At 40.1% G+C, this 20,758-nt stretch overlaps 2 protein-coding genes and 1 long non-coding RNA gene across 6 annotated transcripts in view; 1 reads left to right on the forward strand and 2 right to left on the reverse strand.

Annotated features, from left to right (window-relative positions):
• Positions 1-10,586, reverse strand: part of bcar1 (BCAR1 scaffold protein, Cas family member) — a 68,522-nt gene extending 57,936 nt beyond the window's left edge. For both annotated transcript variants that reach the window (XM_058388248.1, XM_058388249.1), the window contains exon 1: positions 10,175-10,586. In XM_058388248.1, coding sequence (XP_058244231.1) covers positions 10,175-10,186 — 12 coding nt within the window. In that variant the 5' untranslated portion in view covers positions 10,187-10,586. The remainder of the gene's footprint in view (positions 1-10,174) is intronic.
• Positions 10,556-19,673, forward strand: LOC131352274 (uncharacterized). Of its 2 annotated transcripts, XR_009204485.1 has the most exons (5): positions 10,556-10,684; positions 11,088-11,158; positions 13,406-13,922; positions 15,215-15,266; positions 18,869-19,673. It is a non-coding gene; the product is annotated as an uncharacterized LOC131352274 (long non-coding RNA). The 2 variants fall into 2 exon arrangements; XR_009204484.1 differs by lacking the exons at positions 10,556-10,684; positions 11,088-11,158 and having other exon boundaries at positions 11,779-13,922; positions 18,869-19,672.
• Positions 17,322-20,758, reverse strand: part of cfdp1 (craniofacial development protein 1) — a 33,992-nt gene continuing 30,555 nt past the window's right edge. For both annotated transcript variants that reach the window (XM_058388251.1, XM_058388250.1), the window contains one exon: positions 17,322-18,688. In XM_058388251.1, coding sequence (XP_058244234.1) covers positions 18,598-18,688 — 91 coding nt within the window. In that variant the 3' untranslated portion in view covers positions 17,322-18,597. The remainder of the gene's footprint in view (positions 18,689-20,758) is intronic.

Genomic DNA, 20,758 nt, shown 5'->3' on the forward strand with positions numbered 1-20,758 from the left:
TTTTTCTTTTTTGTTCCAGTGTAAGAAAATGTTAGAAATAAAACAACAATAAAAGCAGGCTTGAAATGATCTTTATTAAATAACTATATTTATTATAGAAAAATCTCACAATGTATAATGTTAGATAAATTCATCTTCATATTTAAGATGCTTTTACTTGTTAAGAAGTAACTTGAGAAGAATTTGTTTTGCAGAGCCACTGTTCTGCTACCATGGCATGGGACTGAGGAGAACCACAATCTCATGCTAAGAATCGAAAAGCCCATCTTCCTGAATCAATTTTCTATCAAATAGAGTTGCTTTTGTTGGCTATAAATGACTTTCTGTTGCCACTGCAGTAGTGGTAATAAGGTGCGGAATCCTTCCATTATCCCAGAGCCTAATCCTGTGATCGGCGCTGGAAAGGCCACCAGGCAGGGAAAGGTCGACTTACTTGCAGGGAAAAGAGAAAGCCGCTGTTTCTTAAAAACATCAGGCTAACATTAATCCCTCAGCACTGATGAGAGGGACAACTCCTCAGCGAAAGGTCACCCTACAGAGGCTGTATGAAATGGATTCCCGGTGCACTGCTCGCCCGATTTGGTTGGCTTGTTCAAGCTCATTCTCTCACTCATTACCTTCTACCATTTACGATCAACACACACACATACTCACTCACTCACTCACTCAATTCTCTGCTTATGAAACCCTGAACACACCTCCACCTACCTCGCATCACAGAAAAGGTCAACAAGGGAGAGAAAACATTGACAAGCTTCGAGTGAGACATTTCCAGCTGCATAATGCTGCATTGTTTGTGTGTGGGTGTTTAGGTGGCGATGGAGGTCATGCTGTATGAAAGAGGGCATAGAAAGCCCTGCTCATCTATTCCCAGGTTGGCGAAAATAAATTACATTAATTATGCATGACTCCAGTAGTTTATTGGAACTGAGTCAATTATGATTACACCGCAACTTATATGAAGCCACCTCGGCTTGCACCCTACATACTGCCTTCAGCAGAATCATCAGCTTTATTACAACAGGTATGAAAGAAAGCTCTGGAATGTTCTTTTTATCTGTAGCAATCCATCAATTGTGAAATTGAATTGGCTGGTGCATACATTATGCAGAGTGTTGCTTTAATTCGCCCTGTGTGAAGCGGGAAGGAGCAGTTAACCTTCACACGGATTAGTAGGGCTTCAAACAGTAGAAAACACACAGTACAGCTGCTTCACGCTGCCACAGCATAGATTATGCATGGTAAATGTGGTGGACACACACACACACAGATACACACACACACACACCTTTAACCATATCTCACACATGCGTATAAACACAATTACTTAAACATGAAACATGCATAAACATGCACATTATTATGGTCTTCTTTTCCAACACACACACACACACACACCAACAACAACAACCTTTACTATGTCTCATCATGTCTCTTCCTGTACAACTGTACAATACCGACACCTATAAACTTCCTCATGCTTTTTTTATTTACACACACACACACACACACACAGATACACACACACACACAGATACACACACACACACACACCTTTAACCATATCTCACACATGCGTATAAACACAATTACTTAAACATGAAACATGCATAAACATGCACATTATTATGGTCTTCTTTTCCAACACACACACACACACACACACACCAACAACAACAACCTTTACTATGTCTCATCATGTCTCTTCCTGTACAACTGTACAATACCGACACCTATAAACTTCCTCATGCTTTTTTTATTTACACACACACACACACACACACAAACACAGAGCTGATTGGAGCTGAAGTCTCTCAGGACCGTAATAAAGACACAGACACTCTCTAGCTCATTAAAGCACAGGCGGGTGAGGTTATTTTCATGCCCTACAGAGCATTTCAACACGACTAGTCATTAAGCGACTTCATTTCACAAATTTTCATTTGTTTCTGGAGCTACAGGGCATGAGTGACAAGCAAACTAGGAGCAATAACAGTAGCTTTGAAAGCCTCAATAGCCAATAATTCACTTACAACAGAGGCTAATACTAGTGTTAGCTGCTATGAAATCAACTGCTTGCGTTTATTTATTTATTTTTTTTCTCAAGTCTCATAAGTCAGCGTTTTATCACTCATCATTAAGATGGAAATCTGTTAAACAATTAAACACTGGGTTAGATTTGCATGTAACTGCTGGGACTCATCACAAAAGCAGCATCTGAGGTTAAATGTTTATAGCAGATAATAAAACTATAATTTAAAATCGGTTACATTTTGCAATCCTCTGCAATATCAGTCAAAAGCCAATACCGTGATCATTTACAAAGTCCTGTGTAACACTGTGGGCCGTGATTAATTGCCTTTAAAAGGGCAGGATCATAAAGCTGCGTTCACACATACAGCTATTTTATTGCTGCTCCAGTCTCCACTCGCTGGACTATAGGTAATTCTACTGCTGGTTGCCATAGTAATAATATTTATTACTAATGTGGGTGGAGCTAGTATTCCAAATCAGCTTTCTTGTTGGTAAGATGAAACATTCTGGAGTGAGAGTGTTTGTGTATAAACCTTAGCAGTGTGTAATATATGCATCATATCATATGAGATGAAGGAGAAGCAGTGTGTGCTTTTTGCCACAGATCGCATGTGCTCTACTGTCTTCACTCATATTGGTAGCCACTGCATCAAGTCGCTCTATATTTGCATTAAGTTTGCAAAAGGGAGCTGTTGCTCATGTCGCCCTGAAGTCTCTCACTGAAAATCTCCACTGTATGTGTGAACCTAGCACAAGGCGTATGTATTGTAATGATGCTGTTAGATTAGACAAAGTATTTAAAGAAACCCTACAGCTAAACAGTGAGCATGCTGAAAGAGCTTCACTGGACCGAGTGACTGAATGTGATTTATAAAAGGAGAGGAACAGAAGGAATAAGGGATAAGCTACAGACTCAGCTCCATGTTCCTGTCTTCATCACGGCAGCTACTGTCATGTTAACTCATCTCTACTATACCGGTCATGTCAGTCTCCATTCCTCCTCCTCTCCTCAATGTCCTTCTCCTCATATTTCTGTTAATGTATACCAAATAATAGCAAACTACACACTTCCAAATGCTTTTTCAATTATCAAAATATTAAATGCTTCTTTAGCATGTTAGTACAACTGACTTATGGAAGTCAGCAGCTCATGAAAAAAAAGCCTCAGCGTGTGGGTATAGGTAGCAACATGAGCTGAGAGATTTATTTGTATGTTGTACGTTATATATAAGCATCAGTGTTTTAAATGTTTTCAGATAATCAGCAAGGTGCTTATACCTCCATTCTACTTTTAGCGAGCTAGCGAGTATAACCTAGTAGCTATATTAAACGCTCACTAACACACACTTGTCTTACAGTAAGTGTACAACAACAGTGTTTTAGTGATTTAATGTTTGATACAATATGGTTTATAAAGAATTATCCATCAGGAATCAGACATTAACCTTATGAAATGAAGTGGCTCTACTGACCTCATATCATCCTTGCAAAGCTTTTCAAATACTGGAGTTTATTTGATTTAGATTTTTCAGTGTGGCATTTTGTTGTTTAATACAAAACATTTAATTTGTAATTTTCTTCAATTTTATTTGTATTTGTATTTATTTGCACCGTTTAACATATAATTTGTATTTATTTGCACTGTTTAACACATACTTTCCTTCTACAACTATATGGTTAAAAAGTGCAATTGTGTACCAAGAAATCCATTTTAGTTTAACTAAAGCTATCATAGCAAAACTGTTCACATCAATTGCAGACCAAAAACATCTTCATGGTTTCTAAATTTTACCATCCACAGCAATCCCATGTGGTCCATCCTCAGCAGAAGCAGGAGGCCTCCAAGTGATGAGACTCCAATCAGAAGTATCACTGACTCTATATCATCCTTGTATACTCACATTGATATGATCCGATGAATTTGATGCTCTCTTGCATTAGTCACTGCTAAATGAAATGGAGACTGGATCAGGTGTTCATTGTACTTAGTGTAATGTAAAAGAAAGTGATGTTCTGTATTTATTTTTGCTGGTGCTCAGTCTGTCACACTGCATTATTTTTGGAACAACTGTTCACTGCTGTCCATTTCACAGCATGTAGAATAATATGTAGCATTCAGTACTGCAGCTTTCTTGCTGGATTCAAACGTACACTTTCACCAAAAAAAGGTTGGCGATATTGCAGGTGCACTGCCTCCAGTTTTTTATTCATCCTCTACAGCACGCTTGCTCCAGTTTGATTTCATCTTGTCCCTGACGTCAGCACTGCTCTCTCAATTCTCTGTCACATTCTTCTTCATTCTCACCACCCCTTGCTCTTTCACCCTGTTCTCACTTTCTCACTTTATATTTTTGTCTTCACAAGTATTGCCTTTCCTCTCGCTCCCGCTTCCTCTCTCTCTTACCGTACTACACGCACCACTGCTGCTTGCTCACTCGTCTGCTTGCATTTTAAATGAAGATCAATCCAGACACACACACAACCCCTCTCTCTCTCTCTCTCTCTCTCTCTCCCTCTCCCTCTTATTGACTGGCCGATTGAGGGATAAGTGAGGCCCGGTGAGTGCTTGCTCCTCCACCCCATACCCAACACATGTTGCCCGCTCAGAGACAGGCCAGGCATGATCGATGAGCAGTTGTTAACACTTCTACCAGGCGCATCAGTCCCCAGATTTACAGCAGCAGCGACGGGACAATTTGGCACACATGCAGTGTCTCTGTCTCTCTTTCACATTCCCAGCTGCAGCAAATAAGGATCCACAAGAAAAAAACTACAGACAAGCAACCGTATCACAGATACACTCACGCAAATACACACACGCACAGCCATACTCTACTTCTCTTCCCCTGATCGGTAAACAAAATCTGCTAACAATGCATGCAAATGGCCATGAACACACACGTACGCCTGCAATCTCGGATGCAGCCACACAAACACACACATGTAGGTCCTCACAAGCTTTACAGCAGCGCTGGGGAGATTTACAGTGGAACAGAATGGGTTATGCTGAGTTCACAGCCTAACAATGGAGTCAGCCAGATACCTCTGTCTTTCATTAGCAACTCAGCAGAATCATACACCGCACACACTCACACAGATGCTGTCGCAGCTGGGGCTGAGTCCCTGCTACAAAACAGGCCAGATCTGCTTGATATATTCTCACTATCCCTAATGCTCTCAATCGAATCACACAGTGTAATTCTCAATGTGGAGGGGTCAGACCTGCCTGTGCCATGTTCCCTCTGCACCCTATCGGGAGTGAAACAACGTCTGTGTCTGACGCTACGCTGAGTAAAATGACACCAGGCTCTGAAATCTGCAGGGCTCTGCTTGGATTTCACAGTGAACTGTTCCCACCACCACGACAAATACACTCAACACAGCACCTCCGCAACACATGCATGCACCTAAACACACCAGGAAACTAGAACTCCCTGAGAAAATCAAGCAAAGAAACCCCACAAACTGGCACTGCATGAAGCAATGAGGTACAAGTGGAAAAAAGGGGGCATGAAAAGAGAATGCTGATGTTTCAGATCAGCTACCATAACCTGAAAACTCCCTAACTGTCCCTTAACCAATTTGTTTCATTCATTCAAATACAATTTATTTTGTAACAATGTGGTTTGTAAAACAACACTTAAACAATGTGTTTGATGCCTGACCTAAACAATGTTTTCTATTCTTGTATTTCTCATTTTAGTCTACTGTGATAGTTCTGTATAGCTGTGATAGCTCTGTTTATTTTTGTTCAGCATTACCTCTGCATCCTCCATGGCTTTGAAATAGAAAAAAAAGGAAAATGTTTTTCAGAAAAATCATTTAGTAAAAAAAGATGTTGCTGTTAGCTACAGACTCTCAAGAATGCCGCATATGACATCAGATTTATAACAAAACATAAAAACCAATGGACAAAGAATTTGCCAGAAAGAATGTGTTTGGGCATGTGCTTTTCAGAGCATTTCAAAGAATTCAGATGATGATACACAAGAGGTTAAATAGTGAGCATACACATTTTAGAGAATGTTTATATCTGGTTCAGAAAGGGGATTCATTTATTCATTTATCTTCACTAAGTGCTTTATCCTGGATAAAGTCACAAACAAGCCAAGAATTCACATCACGATTGCTGCCCATTGTAGGGGCACCATGTGCAAACATTTGCACAATCACACAAAACACAATTTACAATAGCCAGTACGCCGACTGCCATGTTTCTGGGAACTGAGAGGAAACCAGAGAACCTGAAGGGAACAATAACTCCACAAAGAGGTTCAGGTGAGCTGACAAAGTTACCCAGCTGGTGGCAAAAAAACGTCAATTTTTTTCACTGTTTCAGTACCTCACAAACGTGATCTCGGAAATCCAACACAACAAATGTCTTCCATTTTGTCCTGAAGGGATGAAAATGTTTACACTTGATTATATCCCATCATATACTCTTTTTTAGTAAACTACATCTGTTTGTATATCTCAGTGTGACAAGCATACTGAAAAATTGTCCAGAACAATACATATGAATGCGAAACGAGACAGAGAGTGTGTATGATAGAGAACGTGAGATCATGTGACCAGACTACAAAATATGTTCTGGTGCCAGCAGACAGCCTCTCACACGCACACACAGAGTAATTCCAAACCCTGCATCCCCTTACCCGGTTATATCAGAGAGAGATTTCTTTTTAGTCTCACAAGCCCTCCCCCTTCACATTCAAACAGACCAACAAACACACACATGCACCCACCGACTGACTGACTGACAGAGAACAACAGAAGAATGTGAGTTTAATACCACTTTTTCATACAGTCATCCTCCCACAGCATCACATCATGTACACACCCAGACATGTCAAAAAACATGGCAGCTTCTTTTGCTCAAATATGTCTGCCTCACTCTTGCATAGATGTATGCAGCGCATGCAAATAAGCACACTAATCTGTCTTTTCCAACACACACACACAGACATGCAGGCACACATACACACTTGGTAAGGGGAAAGGATTTCTCCTGGGGTGGTTGCAAGAATGTTCAGCTGTTCTGTATGTGTGTGTTTCACTGGTGTATGTGATAGATTACACTCTATCTAAAATATAATACTCTACAGTATTCAACTTTCCTCAATGAACAAATCTATTTTATAAGATGCTTACACTATGCAAGCAAAATGTAAAGAGACATGTGGAGATATAAAGATTTATACCCAAACTGAGATTCCATAATGTCTATACCTGCAGCTGTTCAACACAGAAACGATATCTGCTGAGTTGTCATCCACAGACAAATGAATGTGCCAGCTGACCGCTGGATAAAGACTCTTCCTGTGTGTGTGTGTGTGTGTGTGTGTGTATGTGTGTGTGTGTGTGTGTAGGCTTGGGATAGGCAGAGAGCTCCTCAATCATTAAATACGAATAAAGATGTGTCTACCATATGTGCTGCAGGCCTCTAAGCTGAAAGCACTGATGTGTGACGGTGTGTGTGTGTGTGTGTGTGAGAGAGAGACAGACAGAGAGAGAGAGAGAGAGAAATTGAGAGTGAGCGATAGAGATATAGAGTGAAGTGAAACATATCTCTAGAGGAATGTGTGTGTTGCAATGTCTCGTGCAAGCTTAAGCATGTACCACATCCTTTTGTCCTATCAATAGGATGTGCCAGAAACCTAAATGTTGCTATGTATTATAAATGTGCTACATCATAATCTGCATCTTCCCAAAACCAATCTGAGACACATGGACGAAGCCTGGCTATTAGCTTCAAGTTGCCAGGGCAACCCCTCACAAATGGCTCCAGTAGGTTTGGGATGATTGAAATGCAAAGGCTTACCTTGGCCGATTATTAATATGTATGTGGAGCATCATCTATGACATGCACCAAATGTCAGGCTTCAGAGCAGTGTGTGTGTGTATATGTGTGTCTGGCTGCTGTGTTCCCTGCAGAGGCCCCACTTAGCCTCCCACTACACAACTCCACTGGCAGAAAGAGATGTGAACTTTCCAAACTGAACTGCAGGAGTGGAGTAGAGAGCCAGAAAATGTCTGGCACAGAGATCTGATTAGTTTTTACCATGCATATGATGATACAAGTGCTGGTGGCAACTGACTCTAGGGTAGCACTTAATGCATGGAAACTTAATGTATGGACCTGGGGGGGGGATGTTGCTGTATATGTATGAATCAAAACTTTCACAGCTAAGCTTAAAGGCTCATGCTAAGAGGGAAATGCGATCTTCTGTCAGTATGCATACTGATGAGTGTTTCAGTCTTTTCAGATTCGTGTCAGTACATGTACTTATGCAGCAATGCAAATAAAAGAGAATTCTTGCCTTTCAGTTACATACATATTCAACTGGTAGCAACCAGGCTGGCACACTGGCTCATTGTTTTTGCTGTTAATTGTATAAAAAATGGAGATGTTCTTACTCTAAGACTATTTTATAGGCTACACAATTTTCATTGGATTGACTTGAGCAAAAGATACAATTGAACCATTGTACACAACACACTCAGTGTCCTCACTGCATCTTGTTCCAATGCGTGAGTGTGACTAGTCTTGGTACTAGATGCTCTGTGTGCTACATGTATATAGGGGATCTGGCTACTGTGTTTATCACTCAAATGCAAACTAATCCCATCTCTGCTTGTATGCACAGATTTTGTGTTTCCATCCATGTCTTTTCTGGTCATTCATTAATAAACATCTTGAGTGGAGATCAAAAGGTTTTACTATGGTTTTGTGATAACACTGGTGGCCATATTGGTTCTGTCCACTACATGGTCTATTGTGGAGAAGTTCAAGTGCAAAAGATTGTATATTTATTGGGTAGAATATGCAGTTTGCTCAGGAAATCCCACAAAGCACTGTAATAGTTTCCAGTGTTATGGCTTTAGCTTTTGGTGCCATTTCATACACAGGGTAGAGGCCTATGAAATGTTACATCACTTATGGAAATGTTAATAAAGTTTCCGTGACACAGTCCGGACACTGTACCGGACAACTGTGTTTACTTTTCACCTGCTGATGACGTCCGTCGTCAAGGTTACACACCGTCATTTCCGCCTCGTGGCTCAACAGCTGCCGCGGATAGACCGATATGAGCACAAGAAATCTACGTCGATGTTTGGCTTCAATCTCAATTATGTCTCAATCAAGTCGTCACTGCGACCGTAAAATAAATGTCCTTTTCTAAAGTGCAGCTCTATGTGCGCACACAGAGGGTGTTTTCACTCTCACTTACAAACCTGTCTCTAATATTGGTTCTATAAACAGTACGCACGCCTGTTGCGCATGCGCGTGTGAGGTACGCCTGTAGCATCTTATTGCCGCGCTATTTCTGTCATTCGCAGGGTTTTGGCCTTCCTGTCCCGTTCAGACGGCCGATCTCAGTATCTAAAGTAACACACACTTACAGTAACTGGAAAGCACATGCCTACACAAGCTATAAGAAAAACATTTCCATGACATTTTCCATTATAGTCAGTAATCTATATGTGTTTGATTTAATCAGGTGGTTTTATATCATACACCCATTACGCATGTTTCACAGCGGCCTCAAAAAAGCGCTTTTACACATGTCATTATTAAAATGGCTAAAACTTGATTCAAAAGCCCCCCCCCATGTTAATTAACTTGTCACTCAAAGTCACCAAACTGTTCACTCTCTAAAGGCACCTTGCCCCAAACCCAGCCTACACTTTAGGTACAAAAGCCCTTCTGTCTACTTCAAGTACGCGTTTCTGAAGCTGGACACTGCATTAGGGTTTTGTTGTTTGCTTTTTCCCCTCAGCTGTTGTCATTGTGGGTTTATAATTGTTTCTGGTAGATGATAGCAGTAGTTGTCTTCAGCCTGTAGCAGTGTGCACTGTACAGGGTGTGTTACTCTTCTGCTATACACCCAGGTCTGTGTGAACAGTTTGCACAGGTGCGCAGTGAGACAACAACCCGCGTCTGATTCATACAGAAACTCTAATGTCCAGGTCACACCAAAGCACAACTTTACCAGCTAGAAGCCTTTAATCTGAATCTTTCAGTCGTAGAGAAATGCTGCCTCTGTGCTTTGGCGATGTATTTACAGTGAACAACTCATCAAGATGTGTAGTCGCGCTGAGATTCAGAAAACAGGGCAGTTGTTATTTATTTTCTTACCGGAATGGACATCTTGCGGTCCTTATCCGTCCACACGGGTCTTGCTTGTAGATTTCTGAACGGACCGAGCTGCTGTCTACTGCGTTTTTTAAACAGACAAGGAAGCACAGATTTTCTGACCCTTTAACTTCTGTTTATTCCATGCTTCCCGGTGGCGAATCGCGCTGTCTTGTGTTGTATGTGATGGCTGAAGTTTGAAGAAAATGAAGCGGATATTTCCCGATCACCTAAAGGAAAGCCCACTGCGTCGGGCACAGCAGTCCAGCTCATACGAAGAGCTTTTAAAGAGCCAGATCACCGATGCCTCGTTCCACAGTGTCGCCAGTTCCGTCTGTCCTCTCGGCGAAATGCAGTAGGGTTGTGGTTTCAGTGATCGGCAGGATTTGCTTGTGCTGTAGAGACACACTTTTCCGAGGTGCTCGTATTGCGGCTGTTTGAGTGCAGCTGAAGCGACACGGTGCTGCCTGCGCGCGCGCGCTCTCTGATGGAATCATCAAGTTTTGTTTAAAGGTACAGACTCGCTTATAAACACAAGCAGCACGACATGTTAAATAGCTCAGAATGATGCGATGATCTAGATCTAGATCTAGGCGTATGCTAAAGGCTGTGAAATGCGTATATCTATAAATATAAAACAAAGCAGACATTTTGGTTTTGGCCATTAAAATATTTACTATTGTGTTTTCCTAGCTGATTCCAGTAAACTCCAAAATAGTGAAACACTTATTATTAAAAGAAGCACCTTAAGCCCACTGTTGTAGTACCATGGGCTATGTTTGGCAAGTAGTATGGAATATCATATAGGACAGTTGTTCTGAAAGTAGCTGTGCATCACACAGGTCTGTTAAGTATAACTATTGGCTCTGCGTTTTCTTTTTTGTTTGTTTGTAATGTTTGTTTTTGTTTTTGACAGGTCCCTTGAATTTTGTGAATTATGAATTTAGCTCTACAAATCAACGTTTGGATGAGCTCCATGGAATTTAGGTGACCTGAATAACATTGAATGTCTTGTTAGAATGGCACGTACTAGAGGTGAGATATATTAGGCAGCGAGCGAACAGTCAGTTCTCAATGTTGATGTGTTGGAAGCAGGAAAACTGGCCAAGTGTAAGGATCTGAGCAATTTTGACAAAGGCCAAATTGTGATGGCCAGGCAGCAGGATCAGAGCATCTCTAAAACAGCAGGTCTTGACGGGTGTTGCCAATACACAATGGTTATTACCCACCAATAGTCTGAGGAAGAACAACTGGTAAACTGGCGACAGGGTCCTGGGCGATATGGGTCTGGTGTGCTGCCAGAGAAGAGCTGTTGTAATCTTTGCAGTTTAAAATGCAACACAGTTTAAATCTAGAACCCTAAAGGGCTTTCTAGTCCTGTATGCAGCAAGCTGATGCACTTTGTGTTCTCACACCTTTCTCTCATAGCCAGCATTAACGTTTTTAGCTATTTGTGCTGGGTAGGTTCTAACCACTGAGTATCGGAAACAGCCCACAAGACCTGCTGTTCTGGTAGCTGAAAACGTTAATGCTGGCTAGGAAAGGTGTGAGAGCACAAAGTGCATCAGCTTGCTGCATATGGGACTAGAAAACCCATTAGAGTTCCAGATTTAAACTGTGCTGCATTTTAAACCGCAAAGGTTACTAGAGACTATTTGCGATCTTGCTTGCTTTAGGAAGAAAAGAACCCTGAACTATTCAAAGAACCCTTGAGGAAGCTATTTTCTGAGAGTGCAGCCATAATTGGTCTTTAAATTTGTCATATGAAACATTGAGTTTAATGTTCCTAAACTATTCTCTCCATGGAAAAGCAATAAGGTAAAGTGGGACATTTTAGATTAATAGCTGGATTTGATATCTTCAGATAGGTCATATAAGAACTTTTATATGCACCGAGGCCACATCTGTTTGCTTGCTATTGTAGGCACTCATTATAGTAGAAACAGTAGCCATGATGTTCAGTAGAACTCACTAAATGTGTTTCGTAACTCAAGACTTTAAAGAAAGAAAAAAAAACAGCATTATATTGAGTCTCCTTTTTCATACTTAGTGTGTTTTTACACTTGGTGTTTTGGCTACTATTAGAAAAGTACTGATTAATCATAATATTAAATACCATATTCAGTAGCACCGAAGGTATTTTGCTTGTTTTGTGAGTAATGTTGTTCTTAGGCCTTTAGTGTGAACACATCTCTTTTAGCTAAGCCACATTTAGGAAACAATAGAAAACTATGCCAATCAGTCAAGCAAAGACACATCAAGATCAAATTGCAAGGATAAACGCTACCCAGTAAAGTCAAAGTTATTCATGCTGAAATAGTATGTCTTGTGAAAGCGAAATGAGTTGGAGCTTCCATTTCATGTTGCCTTTACTGCGAATACCTTTTAATCATCCTGTCATCAAAGGGGTGAACTGTGCCAGTGGCAGAGGACATGGAATTAAAATGAATTTGGTCGGTTAGTGCAGTTAGGGTATAGAACAGAAGCTGGCAATGCTTCTGGAGTGCCACAAATGCTGCCTATTAAAACACAGTTGAGGCTGTGAATATTAGGTACAGGTGTGTTGATTCTGGCTTAGAACTAAATAGTGCAATAGTGCAGGACTCCAGAAAGTGAACTGTCATGGCGTAAAGCATGGCAGCACAAACCTATTCCTGGAGCTCTACTACGCTGAAGAGTATAGTTCCAGACCTAATCAAACACACATGATCTAGCTAATCTAGAACTTCGGTAGCATCTGATAATTAGACCCTGATGTGTTGGTAACAAACGGAGCAAATTGGTAGAGATCCCAGAAAGGAAATGGGCACCCCTTGTGTGGAGCATGCATTGATATATTGGCTGCCAGGAAACACTTTTGGCTTTGTTAAGATGACTTTTTAGGTCATACAGAGTGCATGGTGAGTGAGGACACTAATTCAACTCACATTTCAGAGCAATGCCTACTGTAGAATACCAGTTGTCAGAATCCTAAGCAAAGAGAACATCAGAATTGCCTCTTTTAAGTAAATTTCCTTTCGCAGTTCATCTGTGGTCTAAAAAAAAACAAAAAACATGCTTCCAGCATGATTCTAACAGAAGACAGAAGTACAGCTCTGATGTGTCTTTTATCCAGTGGCAGCTGGAAGATTATTGGCATTTGGAAGATTTTACTCCAGTGTTATTTTAGGCTCTCTTTACCGTGATTGTTTATAATTATCCTTTCCACGCTGCTGTCTATTTCTGTGAGTCCAGCTCTCATTTGAAGCCCTGCCCTGGTGACAGACAGTGTCATGCATGCCTGGAGGTAACGTTTGTGCCAAATATACATCAGGCATCCTGCCTAGCTACCTACACATAAGCCTGCTGTTATACAAGTCACTGTAGGGAATAAGTGTCTAAATCTGAGCATTTCACTCCAGCAATACGGATTTTCTTTGTCACTCTGTCAGAATGATCATACACAGAGTACATGTAAAGAAGACAAAATGCAGTGTGACACACAATAGATAGACTTCACAGTGTCGGGCTATATGAATACATTTTCTATTTACACATTCAGTGAAATGCTCTTTGCCAGAATAACCCTACTGATTTTACACTGTCCTTAAAGATTACATGATCACAAGCATACCTAATATTCTCTCTCTAAGCTATACATGCTAGTCCTAAGATACCACTGATTCTGTCCCCTTCTGCTCTCCAGACCTGCCTGATCCATCCTGATGCCCTACTTCTGGTTGGAGTCTCATCATTTTGCTGTGTTTTTCTGGTGAGGATGGCCCACATGCACAGCCTAGAGATATATGAGATTTATGTGGATTGTACAATTTAGATACCATGGAGCTGGCTTTGGACTGCAATTGACACAGTTTTGCACTTAAGCCTCCATCAGTGAACATTTAATAACTTCAACAGAAAGGAATTCATGTTAAAACTATAATTCAGTAATTATGCTGATGTTTATATTCATACGTTGAAGCTCCTGGCTAGAAATTTGCACTTAACTACATAGTGCACAGTTATAAAAGGGAAATTATTTATAATCTCACTATCCGGTGTCACCCAGATGAGGATGTGCTCCCTTTTGAGCCTGGTTCCTCTAAAGGTTTCTTCCTCATATCGTCTCACGGAGTTTTACCATTGCCTCTGGATTTCTCATTATGCATAAACATAAATTTACATTTCAAATTTTATCATTTATATTCTGAATTTTTATATTTCTGTAAAGCACCTTGTGGCAATGTCCATTGTTAAAAGTGATGTTAAAATATGGACTGGACTGAAAAAGAACAACTTCAGGAAAGGATACTGAAAGGCATTAAAGTGAAGAAGGTGGTAAAGAAAAAGAAGAGGGAAAAAAGTTGGTGAATGAAAGGAAAAGAAAGAGGGAGTGAACATAAAAACAAGACTTCAAACAAGTGATGTATTTGAGGGGGAGGTCAGGAAAATGTGAATGCAAAGCCGCAAAAAAGGGGGAGAAGGAAATTCTTCCAGATGTGTTTATAGAGAGCTACAACAAATCGATGACACAGATAAATTGTCATAATGAATTTCATTATTGATTAAAAATATATGAAAAATGATGGCACTGTCCTGAAGTCCAAGAGCACATTATATTAGACATCAGGAAGACACTTCAACACAGCAGTGGATTACATTTAGTGGAAACCTGTTCATAAGCTCAAGAGTCAAAGGTTTCCCTGTCAGATTTTGTGGCAATAAGGATTTTTGCTGAAGGCCTGTTTTATCATAAATATGCTTTTTTTTTATTAATGCATATTAGTTCGTGATATTACCCTGAAGCAGAATGAATTCTTCTCTGTTTTTGTATCTAGTGTGCAGAAACTCCTATAGTCTATACATATATGCATTGATTAATTGAGGGTTAAAAACCACAGAGAGGAATGGCAAGGTGAGCTGGAATAAAGATGAGGATGTAGATCCTGAACGTCAAGATTTGATGAAATACACACTTGATTTTTGTGCTTTGTTTTTAAATCCGTATGCAGTAGGCATCAGAGTGGGTGTGAAAAAGATCTCTGATCTCTCTTCTCTCAACAGGAGGCCATTTTGAGTGCAGGATACTGAGCAGCAGTGGGAGGAGAGTCACCAAGTGAGGAGATTGATGTGTATAATACACTGCACTCCACCTGCGCAGACAGACAACACACCTGCACCACAGGCATTAAAGCAGCTTGCGTTTTCACGTGTAGCACATCCATCCACTCCTACAGAAAAAGGGCACAGTTTGCTGAGAGATGGGGAGAGGAGGAGGGGAGAGAGGGAACGAGAGAGAGAGAGAGAGAGAGAGAGAGAGAGATGTTCACAGTGCCGTGCTGGGTATGCAATTACATAAACAAGGAGATAAAATGTTGACTGTGGCTCCAACTGGGTTCCAGTGGAAATAGAAGTAAACAACCATAGTGCCCACCACTTAGTAATAGACAGGAGGAGCTTTATAAACAAAACAGTTATTTTTTTCAGTGAAATGATACTCATACCTCCCCAGATATCAAAAAATGTCTGGAGAAAACAAAACCATGAGACTAACCTCATTCAATTTTATCTGTATAACACTTTAAACAGACATTGTCCCAAAGCAGCTTTACAGACACAAGGATATATTCAGGATATAAGTTTTATAATTATATTTTATACACATTTATAAATGTATCCCTAATGAGCAAGCCAGTAACAATGACGAAAAAGAAAAAACTCTGAGACGATATGAGGAACAAACATTGAGAGGACTCAAAAGGGAATCCATCCTCATCTGGGTGACACCCTAGTAAGTGATTATAAATAATTTCCCTGGTCAAATCGTTTAACTGCTTAATCAGGAAATTATTTATAGTTTTAACATCAAGTCCATCTTGTTGAAGTTATCAGTTGTTCACTGATAGAGTTTTGAGTGCTAATGCAGTCCAAAGCCATCACCATTGTTTCTTAGTGATGCTATCCACAGTGAACTCGTGTATCTCCAGGCTGTCCATGTAGGGCATCCTCAGCAGCAGCATGTGATGAGACTCCAACCAAAAGAAGGGCATCAATAAGGATCAGATAGATCCAGGGAGCTGAACCATACCATAATACCAGTAATACAAGCATACCAGTGAGTTAAGAGTGAGGGAAAAGAGGTCATTTCACGATTGACTTTAATTTCTGCATTCACCAGTCAATTTATTAGGAACATCTGCATATTCTGAGAGTTATCCACTTAATCATGAGAAGATAAAATCATAAAAGTAGAATATTCAAAAAAGGCAGGATGTTGGTCACTTCGTAGACTAGTTGATGATACAATGTGGACTGGTTTAAGGATTTCAGAAACTGCTGATCTGTGGAGATTTTCATGCACAACAGTGTCTAGAGTTTTCCATCCAGTGAGCTGTAGTTCCTGCAGGCTGAAACAAATCACTCTTTACGGCTGTGATGAGCAGAACAGCATCTCAAAAAAGAAAAAGACTAGGTGAAGTTTCTCCTTTTACCGTCATGTTTCAGTCAGCTTGTGCTTTCTGTAGCCCCAGATTCATGGTGTTGGGTTAAATAAGTGGAACCTGATGCATTTTTCTGTGGTGTAGCCCAGCCATCTCAGCTCAGCATTGTACCATTTATACCTGAAGTGCTCATGAATGTATGAACTTTTACTGTTTCCACATGACAGCTGACATTATACATTACATAATAATTACATGAATGTGCTAGTGGATGGCGAGTGGATGTTTAACTGTACATAAAACTGCACGTTGTGTCAAACAGTGATTATATTAATATCAGAGTCTGCATCTGAGCAGTGTTTAAATCAGTTTTTAGATTAAATAGTGTAAAAACAAGGTTAAACCTGTCAATCTGCTATGAGCTCCTCAGTAAAGGTTAGCGTATGTAATGTCAAATTTAAAAGAGGAACATGAACATGAGCGACAATGAGTGTAGGATGTGTTGAAATGAAGAAAAAGGACGTGTGAGAAATCCTCTTAATGAGAATTTGTTTTGGGATGCTGAGAAGGCACAGGGCGCATGAGGCGGGGCATCTGTTCTACAGAGCAGGTATGATGAAACAGTCTGAGGCAACTATTATGACACTGGCCTTTCCTCTGAGATCAGACCAAAAAAATAACTTAAGATATTGACCCAATTAAAAGCAGGTGGATTAAAAAACAAAGGCAAACCAGATGATCAGATTTATTTTCAAATACTGTACCTTTATAGCACAAGAGATCCAACTTTACCAAGTCAAACTGTCAAAATAGAAACAACATGCATATAGAAACAAATAAAAATACATACATTACTGCTTTATTTATCCTGAAAGGAGCCCGGAATGTCCTGGACTGTAAGTAGCTTTTACATTTTGAGCTGTGACTGATCTTTTATTCACGCTGGAGAGTGAAAGTCAATGGGGATCCCTGCTCTTTGTCCTGTGAACCCAATGCACTGTGTATTTTAATGGTTTCCATTCAGTAACACGCTTGACTCACCTCATAAAAGGCTATAAACACCAGATGAGTTAATGAACAAGAATGCAGAGTCTTACAAGACAGTGGCTAATATTAAAGTCTAATAATTACAGCCTGTGTAAAAACTGTGCACTAAAGACCTCCTTCAACAAATCTCGTCTCTCAACACATCTCAGCTTTAGTCACCCTGCCAGCAGTTTAGTATCTTTTCTCTTCCACCACACAGATCAGGTAGTGGCCTGTACCGAATCCTGTGCATTACCCAAGGAAAGCATGAAGCTCTGCAGAGACATTGACGGATAACAACTTTTGTGCCAGTGATGGCTGTGTGACCTTTGTGTTTTTACGTGATGGGAAGCTGTTTGCATGAACTGCAGTCAAGACATTTTGTGTTCAAATTTTTGTTTTGATTAGTTTTGTACTGGGGCTGTAATTTGCACTGATTTATAACTGCATACTGACATTATGACAAAAATGTCTCAAACCATGTCAATTATTAGCCAAGATGCATTATTTATAAAGAATCAACTCTAGAAAACAGACATTTTAATAATAAAAAAACCTCCTAATATCAGAGGATTTCCAAGAAAAAAAACCCCATAAAATAGTCACATGACAAGAAATTTATTTTGCCAGCAGCATAAACTGCAGTGAGCAGATGAACTATTTGTAATTGTATAAAGCTGTGGGCTGCAGGACAGATATATAAATATCTGACAATGGTAAGCAAAATGTGAACATCAAACATGTCTTGGCTGATCTAATACACAATACTACACGTATTTGGTTTCTTCTCACCAGAATCTATCGTCGTCATTTTTTCACTATTGTTTCCTCTTGAATCAGTTCAGTGTACAGAAGACAAGACCAGCCAGTGAATGATGGACTTAAATCTGAGCTCAGAGGCAGAAAGGAGCCACAGAACACAGAGAGAATAGTCCATGTTGTTGCGTATACATGTCACTGGATACACTTTGTCCACTGCGGTCATCGTTTCATGTTGCTAAGGCGAACGTTCTTCTCCAGCTCAAACTGCCTCTGGTCCACCCTCTCCAAAAAGTTCTTCCTCTCCAAATACCTGCAGAAACAAAGTAGGAGAGATGAAAGCGGAGTATTTTCAGTGCAGAACTCATTCAGATTTTTGCAGTTGCGCCTGATCAAACATCTGCATGAGCTGAACAACAAACAGGCATAAGAGTTGTAAAATAATTAAATCATCATTTTGTTTTAATGTCCTTTTATGTTTTGTTTGTTTCAGACCCATCCAACACATAATACTGCTGCATGCACTGAAACACTGGAAAGTGATGGAATAAGCCGGAACTGGTCTTGGTTGACTGAAAGGATTCACTGATTGAAAGAGTCAGGATTCATGCATCTGCAAATACTACTTTCAAAATACACTGATGCTTTATAACCAAGACAGCTTCATGTTTGTCTTGCAGTTTGCAACTGTGAAGCTCATCACAGAGACTGAGCCTAAGGAATGACTTGCAGCATTTCAATGACTGATACTGAATCGTTATAGACATGGGGGAAAAAATGAATTCTGTCTATACAGCACACACAGAGTGTCAATACAGAAATATGAGCTAACGGTTTACATGCAACATGGCGCATGTGCATTAATCAGCGTCTGACAAAACCTCAGACACACACTCGATAACACAACACTGTCCTTGCATTTGATTGATGGCACTGGATCTAGTTTACATTTTCTCAAACATGCAGTCCAATACCAGCATAATGCTTCACACTGTACTCCAGTACATGCATGAATAAAATTTTATTAATGATGAATTCAGGCTCCGTATTTCATTCACAGAGAGCTAATGAACATGCAATGCAAAAAAACAAGCGACTATGTCTACCTGTTTATCTGCATCACTTTTCCTGTGCAGATATCATAACCTCATACTACTCATTACATCCCCCAAAAAACCAGCCTGTATCTCTGTATGCAGACAAACACAGCTACTAAATAGTATCATGCAAGCATTTCCTGTCTAAAGGATTTCCTTTCTGCTGTGTCCTGTGTAAGCGAGTGAATAAAGAAATGGCTATTGTTACATGCAAAGTGACTGCTGATGCAGTACAGCTTCATCGTCACTCAAAATCTCAAGCTACTTTCAAATGTACACTGTCTTTGTAATGCGGCCTAAATGTGCTACAAATCTGAACAGCCCCTGCTCCTTAACTGCTCCACATGAGCGACACAACGATTGAGACGAGAGCTCTGCTTAGACAGAACGAAGTCAGATTAATCATGTGTAACAACAAGCAATTCGTTTGTTTCAATTGGTTGGCAATTCATGTCAAATTGCTGAGCCACAAAATAGATTTCAGTGAAATAATGTTAATAAGGCGTACTGTGTTTTTATGTACGTTTAGTGATCATGCTCAACAAGAGACACGCCATCTGAGAAACAGCCAACAACAAGGCTGTGGATGGAAACTACATCTGTGAAAGGAACAGATACATCTATTCACATCTACAAGATGGTCCTAAATATCTCCATACTTATACGTATGCCAGCACCACGTCAGTTGTACCTTTGTCACTGGAATATTATGGACATCATCTTGGTTGGTCTGCAACACTAGCAGACTTTTTGAATTTGATAATTTGGCAACAGTGTGATGTGCTTGCCATGTTTCCTGTTAAAGTCCATTCCAACCCTGCACAGCTTCCTGATGCAGCCATACGATTCATGATTTCAATGCATTCTTCTTCTGTCAAAACTATTCTTTAAGGCTATTTGGGGAAAAAATATATACATAAACTAAGTATGAACAATTTTTTGAAAGACATTTCAGATTAATTTCCATATGCTGACTTTTGGGACATGCTGCGTACAGATGAACCTCACCTAAAATTTCTTCTAGCGATTTCTCTTTGTCTGAGAAACATGAGTCTTGCTTAAATACAGTGGCTTGTTTGCTGCACAAGTGATTTTGATTGATGTTGAATCACTTTGTAGAAATGTCAAGTCTGCATGATGTTTATGCTTTAATGTGACTCATAACAGTGTCGATGCAGCCAGCGTGACGAGCTTGTTTCTATGGTATTGTTCATTCTCATTTTGAGATTTTAACACCCCATTACAGCCTATTATTCTAAATAATATTTAGTATAAGAGGATACAGT

The sequence above is a fragment of the Hemibagrus wyckioides genome, linkage group LG04, assembly GCF_019097595.1.
Source record: "Hemibagrus wyckioides isolate EC202008001 linkage group LG04, SWU_Hwy_1.0, whole genome shotgun sequence".
NCBI lineage: Eukaryota > Metazoa > Chordata > Actinopteri > Siluriformes > Bagridae > Hemibagrus > Hemibagrus wyckioides.